This window comes from Leptodactylus fuscus, chromosome 4 (assembly GCF_031893055.1).
Source record: "Leptodactylus fuscus isolate aLepFus1 chromosome 4, aLepFus1.hap2, whole genome shotgun sequence".
NCBI lineage: Eukaryota > Metazoa > Chordata > Amphibia > Anura > Leptodactylidae > Leptodactylus > Leptodactylus fuscus.
The window spans coordinates 171,856,467-171,877,838 of NC_134268.1; the positions used below are offsets into that span (position 1 = coordinate 171,856,467).

The window sequence follows — 21,372 nt, forward strand, 5'->3', positions numbered from 1 at the left end:
TCGAAATCCGATTCAAACAGCCGCACACTGTTTGACTGTTCGAACGGATTTTGAACCCCATTATATTCTATGGGGGGAAATGCTCATTTCAGGTGTATGCAAAATTCGATAAAATTATACTTACCAAGTCAACGAGTGACAGTCGGGCTGGATTCTCCTTGATGTCTTCTCCCGGCGCAGCGTCCCCGCGTCTTCTTCCGGCTGGAATTCACTCTGCCTAGGCATCGGGGCCTAGGCAGAGCCGACGCCTGAGCAGAGCCGACTGCGCATGTGAGGGCATGCCCGCGCATGCGCAGTCGGCTCTGCCTAGGCTGGATGCCTAGGCAGAGTGAATTCCAGCCGGAAGACGCCGCGGGGATGCTGCATGGAGAAGACTTCTAAAGGTAAGAGAAGAACCAGCGTTGATTGGCAGAATGTATAGCATTCTGCCAATCAACGCTGGTTCTGCATCAAACCTTAAACTTTGAACAGCTCGAGTACGAGCATTTCGAATACCGTAGTATTCGATCGAACACCTACTCGATCGAACACTACTCACTCATCTCTATTCATTACTCATAGTATATTTAACAAGCATTTCTTTTGTAGAGAAAGGTTCATTCACTTTCAAAAGTACAATTGGTTAGATTAAGATTGGCATTCCGTATACCAGTCTTACTTAAGGCTCTGACTGCCTCTTAATAAATCAGGTGCATGTCTGCACCCCAGGACAGTTCTCTACCATATTAATGAACTGGTGTAGGACTGACCTTAGTTGAAATAAATATGGGGCAGCACCCGGCTCTGCCCAAATTTACAGGAAATGGTGAGCGAGGCTAAGTATGGGAACAAATTTTGGACACAAGTGGATCAGAAATGCACGCAGGGTGTGGTGGTCCTATTCTTTTACAAAGCACATAGGTTAAGAGTATATGTAGCCATAACCAAGCGGATTCACTAATCCTATCAGGGTCTGTTGTGACCGGGATCGGGTCTTTGTTTGGGGTGTCCATAAGGAGCTGTGTGGTGACTATGTTATACTTGTATACTGACTTAACTAAATTTAATGGCACAGTACCCCCTTAGATTCCTTTCTGGTTTTATATCAGGTCTTGTACGCTATGCACCATTGAATTTAGGCGATTCTTAAAGGGATTCTTCCATTAAAATCATGTTTTTTCTAGATAACATGTAGGAATAGCCTTAAGAAAGGCTATTCTTCTCCTACCTTTAGATGTCCTCTTCGCGCCGCCGTTTGGTATAAATTCCAGTTTTCGTCTGTATGCAAATTAGTTCTCTCGCAGCACTGGGGGCGGGCGAGAGAAATCTCCAGCGCCACCTCCATCTTCTTCAGACATGTCCTCTCTGCGCTTCTTCTTCTGGAGCTGGGTTCAAACTTCTAGGCCTTAGCCCTTGGGCCTCAGGCAGAGCCAACTGCGCATGCCCACAGGCCACAAGAAAATGGCCGCTTACTTACTGTGGTAGAATCCCTTTAAGCTAAGTTGTTAAGACAAATCACTGGGCATTTGTGAACAGTATATACTGTATAGCTGCTGTATGACTATGTGGATGAAGTTCATATTGATCTACAGGACATAATTTAGTATATTCATTACTTTCCTCAAAAAGCTTGGATATTTCTACATCTGCCGAATGTCTCACACCTATATGTTATCTGTATTGTATATTTCATCTGAATTTATATGTATGTGAATGCATGTATTATTGTTCTAATACATTTTGATATTTTTATGGTTTTCATTAGCTTTTTGAGATTATTTGTACTGCACCTTTAAGTATTTTTCTCGATAATATAAGAAAGGGGGATGTGGCGCATCTTTGGGCAGAAAACTGTTGTAGATGGGTTCATAAATTCCCCCCAAAGTGGTCAGCCAGTCTCCTCGTATGGTAAAAAAGTTTCCTTGTTATCTCAACTTTTAGCCAACAGTTTTCTATAGTAGACATTATGCATCTAAAGCAAGTACAATAGCAAAATCCATACAAATAATAACGCATTTGAAAATGAAAAGCTCAACATTTAGCCATTAGGAATTCTTGCTTTTCGTGCTCTTTAGCATTACAGGGAAGGTTGGGTCACTTTATATCACATCTCTAAGAAGAAATCTTGATTACATTTTGATTAGTTGTTACCTACAAAATGATCAAATTACAGTCTGCACATTTTCTACAGAACTGACTCTGAATTGCACCGTTCCGCTATCCGGCAACATGCGAATGTGCCTCTGGAGAACCATATAATTAAGTCATGTGATAAAATATTAAGGTTAGAGTTGTCAGCACGAAGCAGTTGTACTTTCAGTCTAATAGCTCAGCTGTTTTAAGGTTTCATTTTAAATCTCTTGCAAAATGGAAAATGTTATCAAGGAAAAAGTCCTCCATGTAATAATCCTGAGTCAGTTGGTGTATCCGTATACTCGATGGCAGCAGGTTATCATATTTTCATACCACAACTCTTATTGCATAAGTGGAATTGTTAAATGTAACTCTAGACCTGTAATTAATATCAATCCTTAACATTAAGAAATACCTGCGGTCTCAGGTGACTCTTCAGGTTAAACTGCTTTATATCTGCACATGAGGATTGACACTATTTTTGGTCTTTAGATGACTGAGATTCTATAATTTTTATCAATTTTTACAACTGCAGGTTCTGTCTTTAGTTCGAACCTCTCCCTGGACTGGTGGGTAGAGACGAGCTGACATGCACTACTCACAATATGTCAGGCCTGTTACTGGGCTAACTCGGCGAGTTGAGTTAATGCCAAAGAGCTTAATTTTATCTAATCTGACCACAACACCTTCTTCCAATCACTCTCAGAATCATCCAGATTGGTCAGATGAGACAAAAATTTAGCTCTTTGGCATTAACTTAACTTGCCGTATTTGGAGGAAGAGACTATGACCCAAAGAAGACCGTCCCCAATGTCAAGCATGGAGGTGGAAACAGTATGTTTGGGGAGGTTTCTCTGCTAAAGGCACAGGACTACTTCACTGTGTCAATGGGAGAATGGATGGATCCATGTACCATAAAATCCTGAGTGACAACCTCCTTCCCTCTGTCAAGACATTAAAATGGGTCATGGCTGGGTCTTCCAGCAGGACAATAACCCAAAACATACGGCCAAGGCAACAAAGGAGTGGTTCAAAAAGAAGCACAGTAAGGTCATGGAGTGGCCTAGCCAGTCTCCAGACCTTAATCCTATAGAAAACTTATAGAGGGAGCTGCAGCTCTGAGAGCAACAGCCTCAAAATATTAATGATTTAGAGATTATCTGCAAAGAGGAGTGGACCAAAATTCCTCCTGACATGTGCACAAATCTCATCATCAACTACAAAAATACGCCTGACTGCTGTGCACGCCAACAAGGGTTTTGCCATCAAATATTAAAGGGGTATTCCCAACTGGCTTGTTCAGCAACCTGCATACTGTGTGCTCTGTTCACTTCTTGGTTTTCTCGGTACATTGGTGGGCGGGGTTTCACTTACTCTGCTAGGTCCCTCCATAGCAGTATGTTTGTAGTTAGTAATGATGGATTAGTTGTAAATGCATCACAACAGTGTGAAGCTGATGTAGAAGCTGATGTAGCAGAACTGAATTTGAGTCAGTTTGCATTACATACAGAGGTGACAGACTCCCTATCTCAGCCCTTATCAGCCAAATTCAATTAAACCAACTGATAAGTGGAAGAGCAGGAGAAAGACAGCTCAGAAATACCGAAGCACTCAGCTCCCCCCTCCCCTACTTGAGAGCAGGAGCTTCATTACTTGTCTGTGGCAGAGACAGAAACAGCTCAGAGCTGCTCGCAGCACTCAGCCCCCTCTCTCCCCCCTGAGAGCAGGAGCTATGTCACTTGTGGACCGAGCAGTTAAGCTCAGCACCAGGCTCCTGGTTATGGAAACGCAGTGTAAACAATGAAGTGAATAAATTAAGATAGCAGCCAAACAAAGCAGTTTTGATAAAGCAATGTATTTAGGAAAAGTCTTAACTCCACATAAACTAGCCCTTTAGATAGGATCCTTGTGATGGGACAACCTCTTTAAATCTTAAGTCACTAATGGCATTTTTAGCTATCATCTGGACAAATGTTGCCAATGTAAAGAAAGAGGATTATGTAATTTTGGCTGGCATCTACATATAAAACCTAGTTTTAGTGCAAATTTATTAATTAAACCGGTAAATCTAGGTAAATCTAGTAATAGATACAGATTATATGTGTAACATGTGCTATCATAAATATCAAGCCTGTAATAAGCAAAGCGCTTAGCTCTCTGTAACTGTTATAAAAGTAAACTTTTCTCATGTGGAGCTTGCTATCTAATATAATAGGCTTTAGACGCTGTTATGGTTCTGTCTATATGTACAAAAATAATACTTTTTAATGTCAACAGAACCGCTAGACTGCAAAATACTGCAGTGAGGTCCACAAGCCCCTGAGAGTAGCCGTGTGCCTGAACAAAGCAGCAGTATGTCGGTACAGCACTAATGTGAACAGGGAGCAACACATGTTCACCAGTTAACTTCACTGGGTGAATGTGTTTGTGCAGCTCCTAATGTGAACGGACTGCAACGAGGCTTCCTCCAGTTGACTTCACTGGGCAAATGTGTTTGTGCATCTTCAATGTGAACAGGCTGCAACAACCGTACATCAGTAAACTTACTGGAGAACTGCACCTGAGTGTAGGCTGCAGCAGAGGCTGCCAAGGGTTAAACATCACCCCTGGTCAGCAACACAAATGGCTCCACAATAGCTTTGGAGCTACAATATTCTGGACAGTGCAATAGGCTTTACAGATTCCCACTGGCAGAGCCAGGAAATCCTAACTAGAACCCCTGAGCTGACAACCTACCTTTCACAGGAACCTAGCCCTGAACTCCTGTCTCAAAATTTTAGTCAAAGAGTGAGCACCCGGCGGGCATCAGCTCACACCATATAAAGGCAAGTCCGCGCCCACAGGGTGGTGGCCACAACTTCACTGGACATGCTCATTATTGGCTGAATGGGACTTAGCCTCTGAGCACCTCCAAAAGGTCTGAGCATGCTCAGTAGGGGGAGAATGGGACTTAGCCTCTGAGCATCTCCAAAAGATCCAAGCATGCTCAGTAGGGGGAGAATGGGACTTGGCCTCTACACACCTCACCGTCGAGGGCGAGAGCTGGATTGTCCCACAGGTGGCGCTGTGCGCCGGAATGAAAACCTAACAGACGCTCACCAAACACCTATTTATTAAAGTTTGACTTTGTCAATGCAAACGTGTCTGAGAGCAGCATGACATTTCTTTAGATTTAGATCAAATGTGCTGAGCTTCCTTCTAAGGATATCTCACTGACATAACGTTCTACGCTTCAAACTCCATTTAACTCTTCTTCTGAGCTCAAGCGTTTCGTTCAGAAATATAAGAGCATGTGTTGTGGTGACATTGTAATAAATTGTAATGTTGGTTGGAAATTTAGACATGAACCAAGATGTCTTGAATCCTGAAAAGACTTAATAGGAACTGCACGTTTCTGCTCTGTTTATGTTGTAAGTCATTGTTGTAGATGAAAGGATTTCCATTAAACTTGTCAACAGAATGATGGCAAATGTAATACTTTGCACTGGGAAAAAGCAGCCCTATTACATCTTGCAGGTCCCATTAGTAAATACTGGATGTACTAAACTACTCCCAGCTCTGAGAAGTCATTTGCTGATGGGCAGTTGCATATTCTATATTGAGAAATACATTATAAAATGATGAAAAACTGATCCATATTGTTTATCATTCTGCAATTTTTTCTGCCTGTTCCTGAAAAAAACGTATCCTGTAGAAATCTTGTAGAATATAAACACATTTATTCCTCCTTAAATCTTCCATATTCAGGTAGCAGGTATCTGAGAGTCTTTACTAAGACTATTAACATTACCTGATTTTTTATATAGTTATGCTTATTGTTATTACTATTTATGATTCAGGCTCGTTCCTTTGCACATATATTCCTTTTTAACTTATTGTTCTAATCTCATTCTATTTTTGTAACCATGTTGCAGTCAGTCCTTTTTTCCGCTTATTCCATAAGCCAAGAGTTTCCCAAAGCCATTTGGACAGTGCCCATCTTCTCTTTGTGCTGCCAACTTCCAGATATTTCATCAATCATTTATTTAATATCTTTTCTCAAAACACAATAACAATATTGCTTAGTTTAGATCAGAGATGGCAGATCCGTAGTAACCATCCACCTTATCTATACATATGTCATCCTCAATGTGTTTTATATATACAGTGTTCTATATTTTCATGAGACAGTCATCTTAGTAACAGACAAAAGTTGGCAAACCTAAACAAAGACAATTTGCATCAGACTATTACTCTGTAATGTTGAACCAGAGGAAGTCAAAAACCCATGAGGCAATATCCTTTAGCTTAGGATTACTGCCAATAAAAGAGCTCTATAAGTGCTCATGACTAGAGATGAGCAAGTAGTGAAATATTCGAGATTTGAGATTCGTTTCGAGTAGAGCCAGGGGTGTAACTACCGTGGTAGCAGCAGTAGCAGCTGCCACAGGGCCCGGGCCATTAGGGGGCCCGGTGACAGCCGCTACCGCTGCGGTTTTTTTCAATAGGCAGTTACGGGCCCTATTCACTTGCCGATCCTGGCTGGGCCGGGATCGGCAAGTGACACCGCGGGCCCCACAGAGGTTATCATTATACTCGGGGGTCTTTGCAGACCCCCGAGTATAATGACCAGCGGATCGGGAGAGGTAATAAACATAAAAAACTCTTACTTACCTCTCCGCGATCCTGCCAGGCCTCCGTCCTACTGCTGTCTGACGTCTCTGACGTCACATGAACCCGGCATGCTTCCCGGGTCATGTGACGTCCGACGTCATTAACGAAGGACGCGAGAGGAGGACAGTACAGCACAGGAGCCGGGGAACAGGTAAGAAGCAACAGTGGGGTTTTTTTTTAATGTTTTTATTCCCGATTTAGTCTCCGATTATTATACTCTGGGGTCTGAAAAGACCCCAGAGTATAATAATTGTTTATGGGTGTCCACAGAGGGACACTATTGGGGTTAACACTGTGTGTGCAGGGGACACTATAGGGGTTAACACTGTGTGTGCAGGGGACACTATAGGGGTTAACACTGTGTGTGCAGGGGACACTATAGGGGTTAACACTGTGTGTGCAGGGGACACTATAGGGGTTAACACTGTGTGTGCAGGGGACACTATAGGGGTTAACACTGTGTGTGCAGGGGACACTATAGGGGTTAACACTGTGTGTGCAGGGGACACTATAGGGGTTAACACTGTGTGTGCATGGGACACTATAGGGGTTAACACTGTGTGTGCAGGGGACACTATAGGGGTTAACACTGTGTGTGCAGGGGACACTATAGGGGTTAACACTGTGTGTGCAGGGGACACTATAGGGGTTAACACTGTGTGTGCATGGGACACTATAGGGGTTAACACTGTGTGTGCAGGGGACACTATAGGGGTTAACACTGTGTGTGCAGGGGACACTATTGGGGTTAATACTGTGTGTGCAGGGGACACTATTGGGGTTAATACTGTGTGCAGGGGCAAGTAAGTAAGGGACATAATAGAGTGCGGAGGAGGGGATCAGTCGAGGTCTTCGGCGTCAGTTGGGATGGGGGGGGGGGCCCATGTCAAAAGTTCGCCACGGGGCCCCGCCATTCCTAGTTACGCCACTGAGTAGAGCCTCAATATTCGACTACTCGATCGAATATCCAATCCCATTATAGTCTATGGGAAAAAATGCTCATTTCAGGGGAAACCACTATTTGACTAAGTCACCAAGTCCACGAGTAGTAGGAGGAGAGTGTATAGGAGGAGCGAAGTGAAGTTTAAGAGTGTTGAGGAGGAGCGCTGTGCAGTTAAAGCGCATGGACCCCATAGACTATAATGGGGTCCGTGTGCCTGCAGTGCACTGCCCGCACAAATGATTCGTGCGAGCAGCGTGCCGCAAGCACACATCCCCCATTATAGTCTATGGGGTTCGTGCACTTTAACTGCACAGCAGTTGCACTGATATTCCATTGAGGGGGGGGGGGTGTCCTCCTGCGGACTCCTTCCGGACGGGAGGAAAGTGCTAATGTGAACCGTCCCTTACTCGTCCTGCAGAACCAGCATTCATTGGCCGAATGCTATACAGTGTATAGCATTTGGCCAATGAACGCTGGTTCTGAATAAAATCTTTACTGCGAATAGGAGTATTATTTGATTAAGTACGAGTATTTTGAATACCATAGTATTCGATCGAATACTACTCATATATATAATGTTATTTAATTTTGTAATTATTATGATAATTATAGTTTACTTGTATATAGTATGTTACATTGAATATTGACTCACAAACTATGTACTTATATTTGTCACTAACTTCATTGGAGCTAAAATCTAATTTCCAATCTCTTACACACACAAGGGAGAGCTCATTGTTGTGTCTATTAGAGATGAGCAAACAGTGAAATGTTCGAAGTTTGATATTGGATTCAAGCGGCCCCTCAAAACTCGACTGTTCAAACGAATATCGAACCCCATTATAGTCTATATAAATACTCGTTTAGGGGAAACCAATTTTTGACTCAGGAGGGTCAACAAGTTCACTATGACACCTCAGCAAATGATTACAACACCTCGGGAATGCAGCTGGGACAGCAGGGGAAGCATGTCTGGGTGCATCTAATACACCAAAGTCCCTTTATTATGCCACTAACAATGCGGGAGCTGACTTTTCCTGGAGCTCTGTCAACCCTGCTATTCTGAAGATGTACAGAGCTCTGTCAACTCTGCTATTCCTGAGATGTAGCAGTGCTGCGTGGTCAACACTGCTACATCTGAGATGTACAGAGCTCTGTCAACTCTGATACATCTGAGATTGGACCACAATGGAGACTGCTGTGGACCAATATTAAACTCAGCCTCCTCTGGCAGAACCAGCGTTGATTGGCCGAATGCTGTACACTGTACGGCATTCGACCAATCAACGCTGGCCAATGCTTTCCTATAGGGAAAAGTCAGCTTCCAGATAACACAAGCTGACAGCGATCCCGACTAGCATATAATGGGCTGCCACGAGATAGAGCCCCAAAGAGCTGTTTGAGTAATAGTCCTACCTAAATAAAGCTAATTCCTAGCTAACCCTGCCTTTACATCTGTCCCTGTCTCACAGTCACATAGTTCACAGTCTCATATGAACCGGATCTGAAATCCACTATTCGTCTAAAGTAGAGGTCACCTGATTTCGGCAGCCAATGGCTTTTTCAGATTTTTTTCAATGCCTCCATTGTCGTAGTTCCTGTCCCACCTCCCCTGCGCAGTTATTGGTGCAAAAAAAGCGCCAGGGAAGGTGGGAGGGGAATCAAATTTTTAGTGAGTTTTCCACGTGGTGTTCGACTGTAATCGAACATCTCAAACAGCCTGATATCCGATGGAACATGTACTCGGTCAAACGCTGTTCACTCATCTCTAGTGTCTATATTTCCCTGATTATGAAATACTCAACAGGGGACATTTATTCAATGGATTGCTATATACCCATATTGAATGTGAAGGTTTACACTAGGTTATGATGTTATTGGCAGGTCATGCAAACTCCTTAGTACACATAGCCATCATTATTAAGAGTTCACTATAGGGATGAGGTAGGGAGTCCTGGACAAAAGATTACACTGGGGCCCATAAGACTTTAGTTACACCACTGGATGTTAGTCCAGGTTATTAGACCCGAACTTGGGTAGGAACCCAATTACACCAATACAACAATGATAACCTGACTATTAAATGACTATCAAGTTGTTTGTTCCTAGCATTTTATGTGTTATTTTTTTAACACAAGGGATTGAATATGCCAATTTTATAATGTATTGCCTATTATTTAAATATGCTGCATAGCAGACTGTGAAATTGGTTGTTACGACTGCTAATGGCTACTCAAATGAATGCAAACAAAAAATACTGATACTTAGAAAATAGCCAGATTTTAATATGCCAAAGCATGATTCATTTTCATCTTCCGCTACAAAATGTTCATTTTGATGAATTAATATATTATAGGTCAACATATTGTGTTATGGGACTGTCAACAAACCTGTTGTCAATGAAAGCAGACACTTGTGCAGATTGTTTTCACTGCGATAATATTTACAATGAACATGGATGAGAACAGACAAGTGATTCTTAAATGCCCACTGTGAAATGTTCTTCTCGGGTTATTGACGGCAATGTTCTGAGCCGGAAAATATAGTTATTTAAATATGTAATGAATGTTTGCCGTTGATTTCTAAGATTCTCAATTTAAGTTGTATTTTAATCCCGATGGAAAATGGATCATCCCCGCATTATAAATACAGGGTCTAAAATATGTTCACTCGCAACCGACAGTGTTCGCTTCTGCAATAGCATTGGAATAGATTGAATTTATTTAGGCCGTTTATGGCAGTGATCAACCAAGAAAGAGTAGGCGAAAACAAACAGTATAAAGTATCGTCATGTAGTACAGCTAGTAAGCACATAAATAGTGAACACAGTTATTCACCTCCATTACTGGGATACGTCTAATTCTACATTGTCACATAAGTATTGGATATAAAATGGAAAGACTCTATGTTCAGAGAATGATTTAAAGGAATCGATTATTGATTACCTATCCTTAGCATAGGCCATCAATTGAAGATTAGCGGGGTCTAACAACCAGTATCTCTCCCAAGGTCAGCTGGTTGATGCGTCAGCAGCACTCCAGTGTGAGTCACCACCCCATCCCATGGGGGGGTCACATACATTAGTCACATTACCTGCTCACAGCTTAGTCTCATCCAAGTGAAGGGGCTGAGAAGCAATTCCAAGCACATCCGCTGTTACCTGTACCGTGCTGTATTTGGCTTTATGAGAAGAGGGTGCAGTGCTTATCTCATTACAAATCTAACCACCCAGAACCCACGCAATCTTCAATTGATGACCCCCACCAATCCTAAGTGTTAAGGTTCATCAGCACTGATTCAGCTTTGCAGCCTCTGTACTTTATTATCCTCCGCAGTGTTAATCCTGGCCATCCATATGTGTGGGTGACTGCAACTGGTTCCTTTTACTTTAAAGGGAGTCTATCATTTGAAAAACTCATTTTCAACTAAAGGTACATTGAAATAGCCTTTAAAAAGTCTATTCTACTTCTACTTCTACTTATTTGATTCTCCTTGCCGTTTCTTCAAAATTCTGTTTCTTTTGGTATGCTAATGAGGATCACAGAGCCTCAGGGGCATTCACCCAGAGTTCTGAGCACCCCAGCGTCATACATGTTACATGTTTACTGCCCTTTTCATGCTTGTGCTCCATCCCCTCCTCCTCTTCTCCAGAATTTGTGCCTTGCACAGGCCTCTGATGTCATTCTGTACCTATCTAAAAACATGCACATGTGCAATTAGCTCTGCCACCCGGGTTCTGGAGAACTGAACATAATGCGCATGCTCAGTACCCCCCTAAACCGGAAGTGAAATCATCCTGGCTTTACTGGGAGTATTTACACAGCCATATATATGCACGGCTGTGTAGCTGACCACCACAAATCGTCCACTTGGGCATGTGTGGTTGGCTCTGCCTGAACCTGGAGTGGCAGAGCCGATTGCACATGTGAGTGATTTTAGATAGGCACAGCACGGCATCATAGGCCTGTGCAAACCACAAATTACAGAGAAGAGGAGGAGGGGTCGGAGTACAAGCATGAAAGGGACAGTGGACATGTATGATGCGGGGGGTGCTTGGAGCATTGAAGGAACCTATCTGATGCTCTCTGATCCTCATTAGCATACCAGAAGAAACCTAATTTTGAAGAAACAGTGAGGAGAATCAAAGAAGGAAAGGTAGGAGTAGAATATCCTTTTTAAAAGGCCATTCCTATGCCTTTAGTTGAAAATGAGTTCTGCAAATGATAGACTCCCTTTAACGTAGAGATTTCTTGCAAGTGAACAGGGCTTCTCCAGTCACCTGCAATACTGGGGGACTGGGAATGCAATTGTTTAGGTGAAATTAAATAAAATGAACCTAATTTTATGTAATGAAAAAAAAAACATCTTAATTTGTAATGGCAAGGGTGTAAGTACAAAAATTTAAAAGAGGTTTCTCAAAACACGGGGTTACTGATTTTATTGTACCGTCGGATTATGTTGCTCCATTTTACAACAAATTGGTCCATATTACTCAAGGGTAGAATTTGCCTTAATCTAGTTTTTATATACTTACAAAATAGAAGATCATATAAATGCTGATTATTATTATTATTATTATTATTATTATTATTATTATTATTATCTTTTCAGAATATTTATAATATTATATACACAAATAATAGTTATACAAAATGACATGTATGACATATAATGCATTCTATAGTACTATATGGACTAATACATATATACAATTATACATTTTAAATTTAAGAATATGTTTTATGTTTTGTATATTTTCATGCAATCTCGGCAGCCCGTAGGAGGAGGCATTTCAATAATTATAGTCATTTGCCAGGGGAACTGTTTGGTTAAGATATATTAATATAATTGTGTCAGCCAAGATCCTTTAACTTCTATTCTTTGTTTAATCATCTGAATCTAGTACATCATTAGAATCATAGAATTATTGTAATTGACAAGTGTCAGCATTCTAGTCACAAAGTAATAATTGTGATCCGATTGTATAACCATAATGGTTAATGTTCCTTAAAGCTGAGATTTTGGCTTGATAAATTATTGATTTTTCAGTACTTAACTAATATCATGCGCCTGAGGATCTCATAATAGATCTGCAATGTGTATTGTTTGTAACCATTCTAAGGCTTGGATTTAAAAGTGACTTGGTTTCAATGAAACAAACTATTACTCTCTAGACCGTGAATATTATTGGGATGGTTAGTGAAGTGACATGGCTTGGTTTTGTATGGTTATTGTACTGGTATGGTAATTAAGTCCACATCATTGAAGGGTAGTTTTTGGTCTGTTGGGGTTTACAAGGTTCCACTCTGGACCTCTGCACATCTGTATATACAAACAGCAATCCCAACAGTCCCAAATCTCCAAAGGCTATCCAGCAAAAAGGAGTGAGTTTTTTCAGACTTTGGCCAAAACTGGCCAGTTTGGGATGTTCCCTGGTATTGTGGGTGGTGTTCCTGGGGCAGATCTTGAATGCTTTGATTTTGTATATGTAATATCACCATACTTGCTCTTTAGTGGTCAATGAAAACCCTACTCTATGCAAAGATCATGTCCATCTGATTCTGTCTCCCAATCTTATCCTAGATGCCACATATTTCCTTGCTTCTACTCTGTCCGCTTTTTTCTTCATATGCTGGGGTTACATGTAATATACACCCAACAATATGGAGTGCCAGTGTAATGGATGGGTTTTAAACAAATCCCGGTCATGCATTGCTGAAAACACTCAGTTTTATACTGACAGCAGGTCAGTTTGCAAAATCTCACAACTATAGATAAGAAAATTTTAAAAAATTTGATTCAGCTGCTTTGCAGATTTTTCCTAAAAGATTTGATTGGAATTCATTTGTTGCAAATTGCATTAAAAAAAAAAAAATCCTCTATAGTGGTGTATCTGCTATGGACACTGTGCTACCCAATAGTTTACACGTTAGCATAGCAACATGGCTTAGCGCAAAGTGTCCACACTGGGTGTCAAGCGAGGCACCATTGGGTAGCAAAGTGTCCTGTTGAGTAGGATGTCATGTGACCATCTGATGTCAGAAGGTCCTTATTGAGTATAGTATTTAGCCTTTACCACAATGCTATACGGACTGACAATCAGGGCTTTCTGGCTGGTGATTGGCTGCATGCATGGCTTTATGGGTGATCCCGCGTTCCCAAAGTTCCTTGCCACATGTCCTATTATGTGCAGCAAAATGTGATTCATTACCATGAAGCAAGAGGAAATCCGAATTTGATGCAAATCAAATACTTCCTGAAATTTGGATCAAATTCCAATTAGGTTCAATTCGCTCATCTCTAGTCTCAACCACAGAGATAAAACCTGCAACAAAAAACAGCCAATTTCAACTACTATTTGCCGTGGATGAGTTTACTGTAGGGTGTCCGCAGTGGATTTCCTACAGGAGAACTGACACGCCTGTACAGTTTTAGTAGCAGCTAATTTCTTACTGCCTGTAAATAAACTGATGAACATCTTACAACAATATCAGTGCCATCCATAGTACATTTTGATATTTAGACATTACCAAGGATGTAATTGTAGACATTATTGATCCTATTTAACACAAGTCAACAAAAAAGTTTCCATGCAGTAAGTTTTCTAATTGAATTATTGCCCACCTACTGTTCCTCAGTGCAACACCTAGTATAAATTGTGTTAAAAACTTAGTAGCTGTTTGTATATTTCATTACATTCAGGGATGACTTAGTGTACTCTAAAAATTCTATCTTCAGAAGTTGTTTATCTCAGCTGTAAAACAGTTATTGTTTCCTTTCAGATCTTTAAAAGAGTCTATAAATGATGGATTCCTTTGTCTGGGAAAGTGTGTGCTATTCCGAATAGCTTACTTGACACCTGGCAAAATAATGTGTTATCTACATAAATTAATAGAAGAGAGATGTTAAGTCACAGTTGTGACTAATCTGATTTTCCATGTTGAACATTCTTTTAAAGAGTTATCTTTTATACTGCATCAATTATAGTAACAAACACCTTACCTGGCTTTATTTTCATGTATTAATAGGTGGTACGTGCCAGAGCCCAGCACTTTCTGCGCTGGTGCGCCCTCCGCTACCAACATTGCAACCACCATTGGATATAAAACAGTTCCTTCCCTTTACTTTGGATGCCGCAGCTGCGATTAACCTCTTTCCTAACCTAACTGCAGTAAGTATACCCTAAACATGGAAGAAATCCTATGTCTTTAAATGTTATTGAAATTTTTTTAGATTTTAGCAAATTGTATCTTCCCTCGGAGACAAGTCTATTAATTAATTAAACTTGGAAAAATACAATATGTTTTTAAAGGTTTCTGATTGTTTACTTCTACAAAATATAGATTTGTTTTATAGTTGTTGATCTGTCCCCATTCTTATCTTTCCTTCCGAGATATATGGTATGAAATAATCAGCTTTTAAAAACAACTTGATTTTGTAACACTGTCTATCACAAATGTGTCTGCATTTAGTCACCCACTGAGTTGCAACCTGCCAACCATTTGGCTAACATGTCACAACAATGTATTGAATTTCTGAAAATGAAATTAGAATCCTTACTCAATTTCCAACGAGGGTAAAAGTGTACACAATGGAAAATGCTTGTTAATGTTTGTCTTTTATGGTCCAATGCTTTAGGATGTTGTGATGTCAATGTGCATCTTAAATATTGTCTTTTGCTTCAGATTTTATAAGATGTCTGCTTTACATTTACATACAAATGTAGCAAACTTTAACTTGTCACATACCTTTTCTAGCTTTCAATCTTTGGCAAGACTGATTCAAGTTAAACTTTACTACATTTGAGCTCCATATTGAATATCCATACTATTAGAGGACGATATTTAACTTGACTCTGAACAACATATGTAAACCTGACCATGTCCATGTAAACCTGAGCTACTGGTGTAAAATGTTGATCTAGGCAACTGTCAATTTGCCTGCTGGGTTCAGGAAAGTATTTTTGGCAGAGTAAGTCCAAGTAGACTATTCAGTTAAAGCTTTCCTTACAGGGGTACTGTGAATTTTTTTAAGGTTTATCCTTAGGGTAGACCACAAATATCTGATCAATGGAGGGGCCAGCACGGAGCCCCCGCAAGGATCAGTTGTTCAGCCTGTACTGACCCTTGTACTATACAGGGCATGAAGCTGCATAGAGCTGAGAGCAAATACCTTCACAAATTGTATAGTAGCTGGGTGACTATACTAAAGCTCATCTCTTATTGATGTATATAGGTACTGAGCTGTAGTAAAGCCACCCAGCCACTATACAATGTATGGAGCTATATGTTTCTGGCCCTGTGCATTGCATAGTTTGAGGATTGGATGTAGTCCTGAACAACTGTTTCATATGGGGGAAGCTTTGTCCACCATCCGGACAGATGCTTATGGGCTATTCTAATGATAGGCTTTAAAATAATTTCAACTGATATATTAAAATGAATTCAAGTGTTCTCCAAGACTGTAGTTCATAGTTCTCATCATATACACTGAATATATACACAGACCCTATTCATCTATTGTAAGATGGCAAGAGAATGTCCTTAGTTTGGATTTGGTTAGTTTGGTTAAACCCAACCCAGCAATAATTCAAGAGGGACATAGAACAAAGACATGGTTTATGTCTTACTGCATTTTCAAGTGCTTTTAACAAACCTGTATATAAAAAAAAAATCCTTCAAAATGATCATTACCAATAAAATATTTTGGATATTTTTTATGAAAAATAAATAGCATTCCGCTAATATGACTTGGAAGCCAGTGGGAGATGGCGTTCCAATAATCGCAGGCATTTGACATAAAATCCCGATTTAAGAAGAGATATATTAAGGTAATTGTGACTTATAACATATCCAGTATTGTACAGCACAAACAATTCAGGTTCAGGGTCAGCCAAGATGATCTTTTTTCTTCTACTCTTTGTTTAATCATCTGAAACTAGGACATCATTAGAATCAAAGAAGGATTGAAATTGTCAAATATCAGCATTCTAGTCCCAAAGTAATAATAGGGATCCAATTGTACAACCATAATGGTTAATCTTCCTTAACATTGAATTGTCAGTGTAATAAATTATTGATTTTTTCAGTTCTTATACCAGTTCCTCATAATAGATTCACACTGTATGCTGTATGTAACCACTACAAGGTTTGGGTGTGAAAGTGACTTGGTTTCAATAAAACAAGTTATCTAGACCTCTGATATTATTGGAAAGTTAAGCAAAGTGATATAGTGTATGGCTTGGGTTTGTACAGTATAAGGGCATATACTATGAAACGTATCCATCCATTACCCATAGGGTAGGGGATATATAAATGATTAGTCGGGGTCTGACCACTGAGACTCTCACCGATCCTGAAAACAGAATGTTGGTTCTCCCATTGTCAATTCAAGCTCACTGCAGCTAGGCTGAATGTAGGAACGCCTGCGCAGGATTGGACACAACACCAGAGATACATAAGTGCTGTACTTCGACTTTCTCCAGTGCTTCCATTGTAACTAATGGGCGTGCGGATGCATCCAGCCCTGTACAGGAATGTCTGCAGTTAGCTTGAATTCACAAAGTTGGAAATATACTGCCCCCCCCCCCCATTTTCATGATCATTGGAGGTCTCAGTGGTGAGATAGATAGATAGATAGATAGATAGATAGATAGATAGATAGATAGATAGATAGATAGAGACTAAATGCAGGTTGTGGCATAAACCCATAATCTGCAAATATGGAAAATTACCTGTACTGTTTGGGCTGTTGTATGTGTTTCATTTTATTTATGTACTTATGTATGTATTCTAGGAAAAGGCAGATTATTTGATTTTTTTGTAAAATCATTTTGTAATATTTTATATCATTTTTCCTGTTATTTTTAAACTCTGTTGGGTCTGATCACTAATGCAATACATTGAAATGCTAATACATTGCAAAAATACAGCAGTTCTATTACAGGCTGCATAGAACTTGTTCCAGATGCTGGCGATCCACCCCCAAATGGCAGCACCTGGAAAATCAGCACCTTGATCAGCTTTAGTTGCCTTTAGATGCGACCATGATCGCAGGAACTTTTATGGTTTGGCACATGTGAGAACCCCAGTTAATGGGGTGAGGTTATCTTTTCACTCATGTAGTGTCCCTGCCTGATAACCTGAACACAATAAGGAAATCATGGCTGGGTTTCTGACAAGTTCCAAACCATAAACGTTCCTTCATTGATGGAAGTATCCATTGGCAACCAATCAAAACAACAGACTGTCACCACTACAACGGTTAGAGAAAATCTTTAACACTGCTAAATTTTTATTTGTATATATTTATAAAAATGTTTAACTTTCAAATGTCTGCAAATTTAAGTGAATATAATATATGAAATCTAAAGCGTTCCTGCCTTACAATGCAAATTTGTATCTCATCAAATCTAAAGTAACATACAAATATAGAAAACTATATTCTTTCAATAAATAAGGTATAACGCTGATAAAATTTCGCATACATTCTGCATGATATATGGGAATAATTTAATTACTCGTTGCTCTATGTAAATTATTCATTTTAATTAGGAAATACACAAAGATATTCATACACCTGTGAGAGAGAATCTGTCACTCTGCAAATGAAGTTCGATCTGCAGGGAGTATTATAAAGCAGGATTTGTTAAGCATATTTTTTTTTTAGGAAAAATTCAGTTTAACCTATTATTCATTCATCTAAATCTCTGCTTTTTCTTGACTTAGCAGTCCAGTAAGTGGTCATATTAGTAATCCGCAACACTCCCTTAATGAGTGTGCATGCAGAAATAAGTGTAGACTACCCATTGACTCTAGGTTCACACTAGCACTTGAGTTTACATTCTTCAGGACCTGAAAAATGGGAAACCAATCCACTTAAAAAGTGGTTATCTGCAGAAACCAATGGACCCTATATTCTATAATGGGTCTGCCGGGTTTCTACTCATTTTACACCCAATAGGTGTGGAGAGAAAAGTTCTGCCTGCATTTCTTTCCATATTTTTCAGGCACATTCAGGGACAGAATCACTGATTGGAAATCAAGCACTGGAGTGAACCCATTTAAAGTTTTTTTTTTTTTTTTCAAGGATAAATAGACCATGTAGACCATCAAAAGTTAAACATTTTTGTAAATGTATATAAGTACAAATTTTGCAGCATTTTAAAGATTTTCCCTAACCATTTTATCAGGGGCAGAGTTTTGTGTTGATAAGTTGCCAAACAATTCTACCATCAATCCAAGACCTTTCTATGGTCTGCCACTTGTCAGAAACCTAGCAAGTCTACTAATGCAGGAAAATTAAACAGGAAGGGACAAGGAATGCATAAGAAGATAACTCAGCCACAATATGAAATTCATAGAGAACACAGGAGACACTGAGCAAAACCAATAATAGTGTAGTAGTTTACAAAACAAATTAGCATATAGAGTCAGTTTAATAGACCAGATGGCATCTCACCTGCTATGGTTGTGAAAATCGTCCACAACCACATATAAAGCTTTAACAAAATAAAACAGGTGGAGGCAGCAGTGCGTCTTGCCTACAGCGGTTATCCAATTAGAAAAATCCATGAACAAAATGGAGGAAGAGTAGGCAAATAATGACGGCGCTCTCTGGTCAGGGTAAGGTGAATTTATTGAGGAATGATAGGCACAACGCTAGTAAACCACTGCGTTTCTGGCTCCGCTCAGCCCTTTCTCCCTATTTCCTGGCAAAAAGTTGATGCACTTGAGAAAGGGCTGAGCAGAGCCCGAAATGCAGTGGTTTTATTAGCGTTGTGCCTATCATTCCTCAATAAATTCACCTTAACCTGACTAGAGAGCGCCATCATTATTTGCTTCCTCTTCCTACACAATATGAAATTCATGGCTGGGTTTCTGACAAGTGACAGACCAAAGAAAGTTCCTGAATTCATGGTTGTATCATTTGGCAACCTAGTCAGAAGACTGTCTCTACTAAGATGGCAAATATATGCAAATCTGTTTTCCAGGATGTAATTAGTGCCTCTATTTGCAGTCTCTTTGGACATAGGAATAGAAATACTAGTTTGGCATAATCCCCGCATCTTGTTATTAGACTTATTGAAAAAAGTCATGCATGATGTTAAGGGGGCTGTCCCAAGAGACAGCGAACAGAGGCATTGTTTTCCTAATTACATCCTGGAAAACAGATTTGCATATATTTCCCATAATCCCCCAGTGGAGCAAAAATGTCTTGTAAGTCTCCATACACCTGTAAAGGTGCTCACTCCCTAAGGAGTGTTGTTATCCCCTGACCCTCCACTAAGATGGTTATAGTAAATCTTTAAAACTCTGCAAAATGTTTATTTATATTTTCAACAATATTTAACTGTTAATTGTCTACAAATTTAAATATGGTTATATTTTGGCAAATTCCCTTTTGGCTAAGGCCCCACGTAGCATCCCAAAGCAAAAAAGCTCATGGAGGTTTTTCCCGTAGCACTTTTCACAGAAAGCTTGCAGAGGTTTTCTCTGTGGACTTTCTATTCCAATTTATACCTATAGGGAAACCGCAAGTGTTTCCATAGGTATAATTCACATGCTGCGATTTCCAAAACCGTGACTGCATGTATTTTACCGTACTGTGGGGGTGGGATTTGCTAGAATCCCATCCACTACACAGTGACTATAAAACACATGGGATCCTGGCCTTAACACCAGAAGGAGCATATATGTAGCTCAATGTGACATATTTAGTGTGACAGGTTACCTTTAATGATATCAAGCTTTATCTTTTACTAAGTTGTTCAGGTTCTTCTTTGTAGAAAATACTGTTTCGATCTGCAATGTAGATCTATACAGAAATAGGCTGACTTTTTGAAAAAATGGTAACGAATGACTAAAAATTACCACAATTACTGCGCACACTGGCAGTGACTGACAGGGATCGTTTCTACAGACCTACAATTACAGCATAGGTATATAAATTATGGTACATTGATTTTTTTCCCATTGTATTGATGCTTTGTTGTGACATCTTGTGTCTTCTGAGCTACACTTGATTTGTATCTCAGCTACTATACCAGTCTTCTCATCATTCTTGAATAATTACCACTTAGGATTCAGTGTGTCCATAAGTAGAAAGACATGTAAGACGAGCTACAGAAAAATTACATGTTTTTAAGTAATTCAAAAAATAGAAATAATTGAGAAAAAAACACCAGTGCAGAGTTCCTTGTATTTTTATATATAGATTGAAAGCAATGTCTCCAGAGATTCAGTAAGTAGTAGTCCATTTAAGGAGCATACAACAATTACCAGTGCTATGTGCTCTCACCATTCAAATGAATGGGTGAGAAAGTCTCCTGCAGGCTTCCGTCTCATGCATCTGTTTTATGCAGGAAACGGAAACCTGCAATAAGGACCCTACAACGCAGATGTGTACGAGCCCTAAGTATGTTTTTAGTTTTGTGTATATGGTCCAGATGAATTTTATTTTGTTCGCTACGTTACACCGGCTTTACCATAAACAAAACTTAAAGCATCGTCTGCCCAGAGGATAGACAATAAATGTTCGAGTGATGGAGATTCAGCTACTTAGATCCCTACCAGTTACCAGAACAAGGGTGCCCAACCACCCAGTGTGAATGGAGATCTTGTGATCATCGGATTCCCTATGGTCAGAATAAAATAAGTGCTAAT

At 39.9% G+C, this 21,372-nt stretch overlaps 1 protein-coding gene across 2 annotated transcripts in view; it reads left to right on the forward strand.

Annotated features, from left to right (window-relative positions):
* The window catches only part of ZNF385D (zinc finger protein 385D), a 246,336-nt gene that overhangs the window by 46,451 nt on the left and 178,513 nt on the right, over positions 1-21,372 (forward strand). For both annotated transcript variants that reach the window (XM_075271384.1, XM_075271385.1), the window contains exon 2: positions 14,737-14,879. In XM_075271384.1, the coding sequence (XP_075127485.1) occupies positions 14,737-14,879 (143 nt within the window). The remainder of the gene's footprint in view (positions 1-14,736; positions 14,880-21,372) is intronic.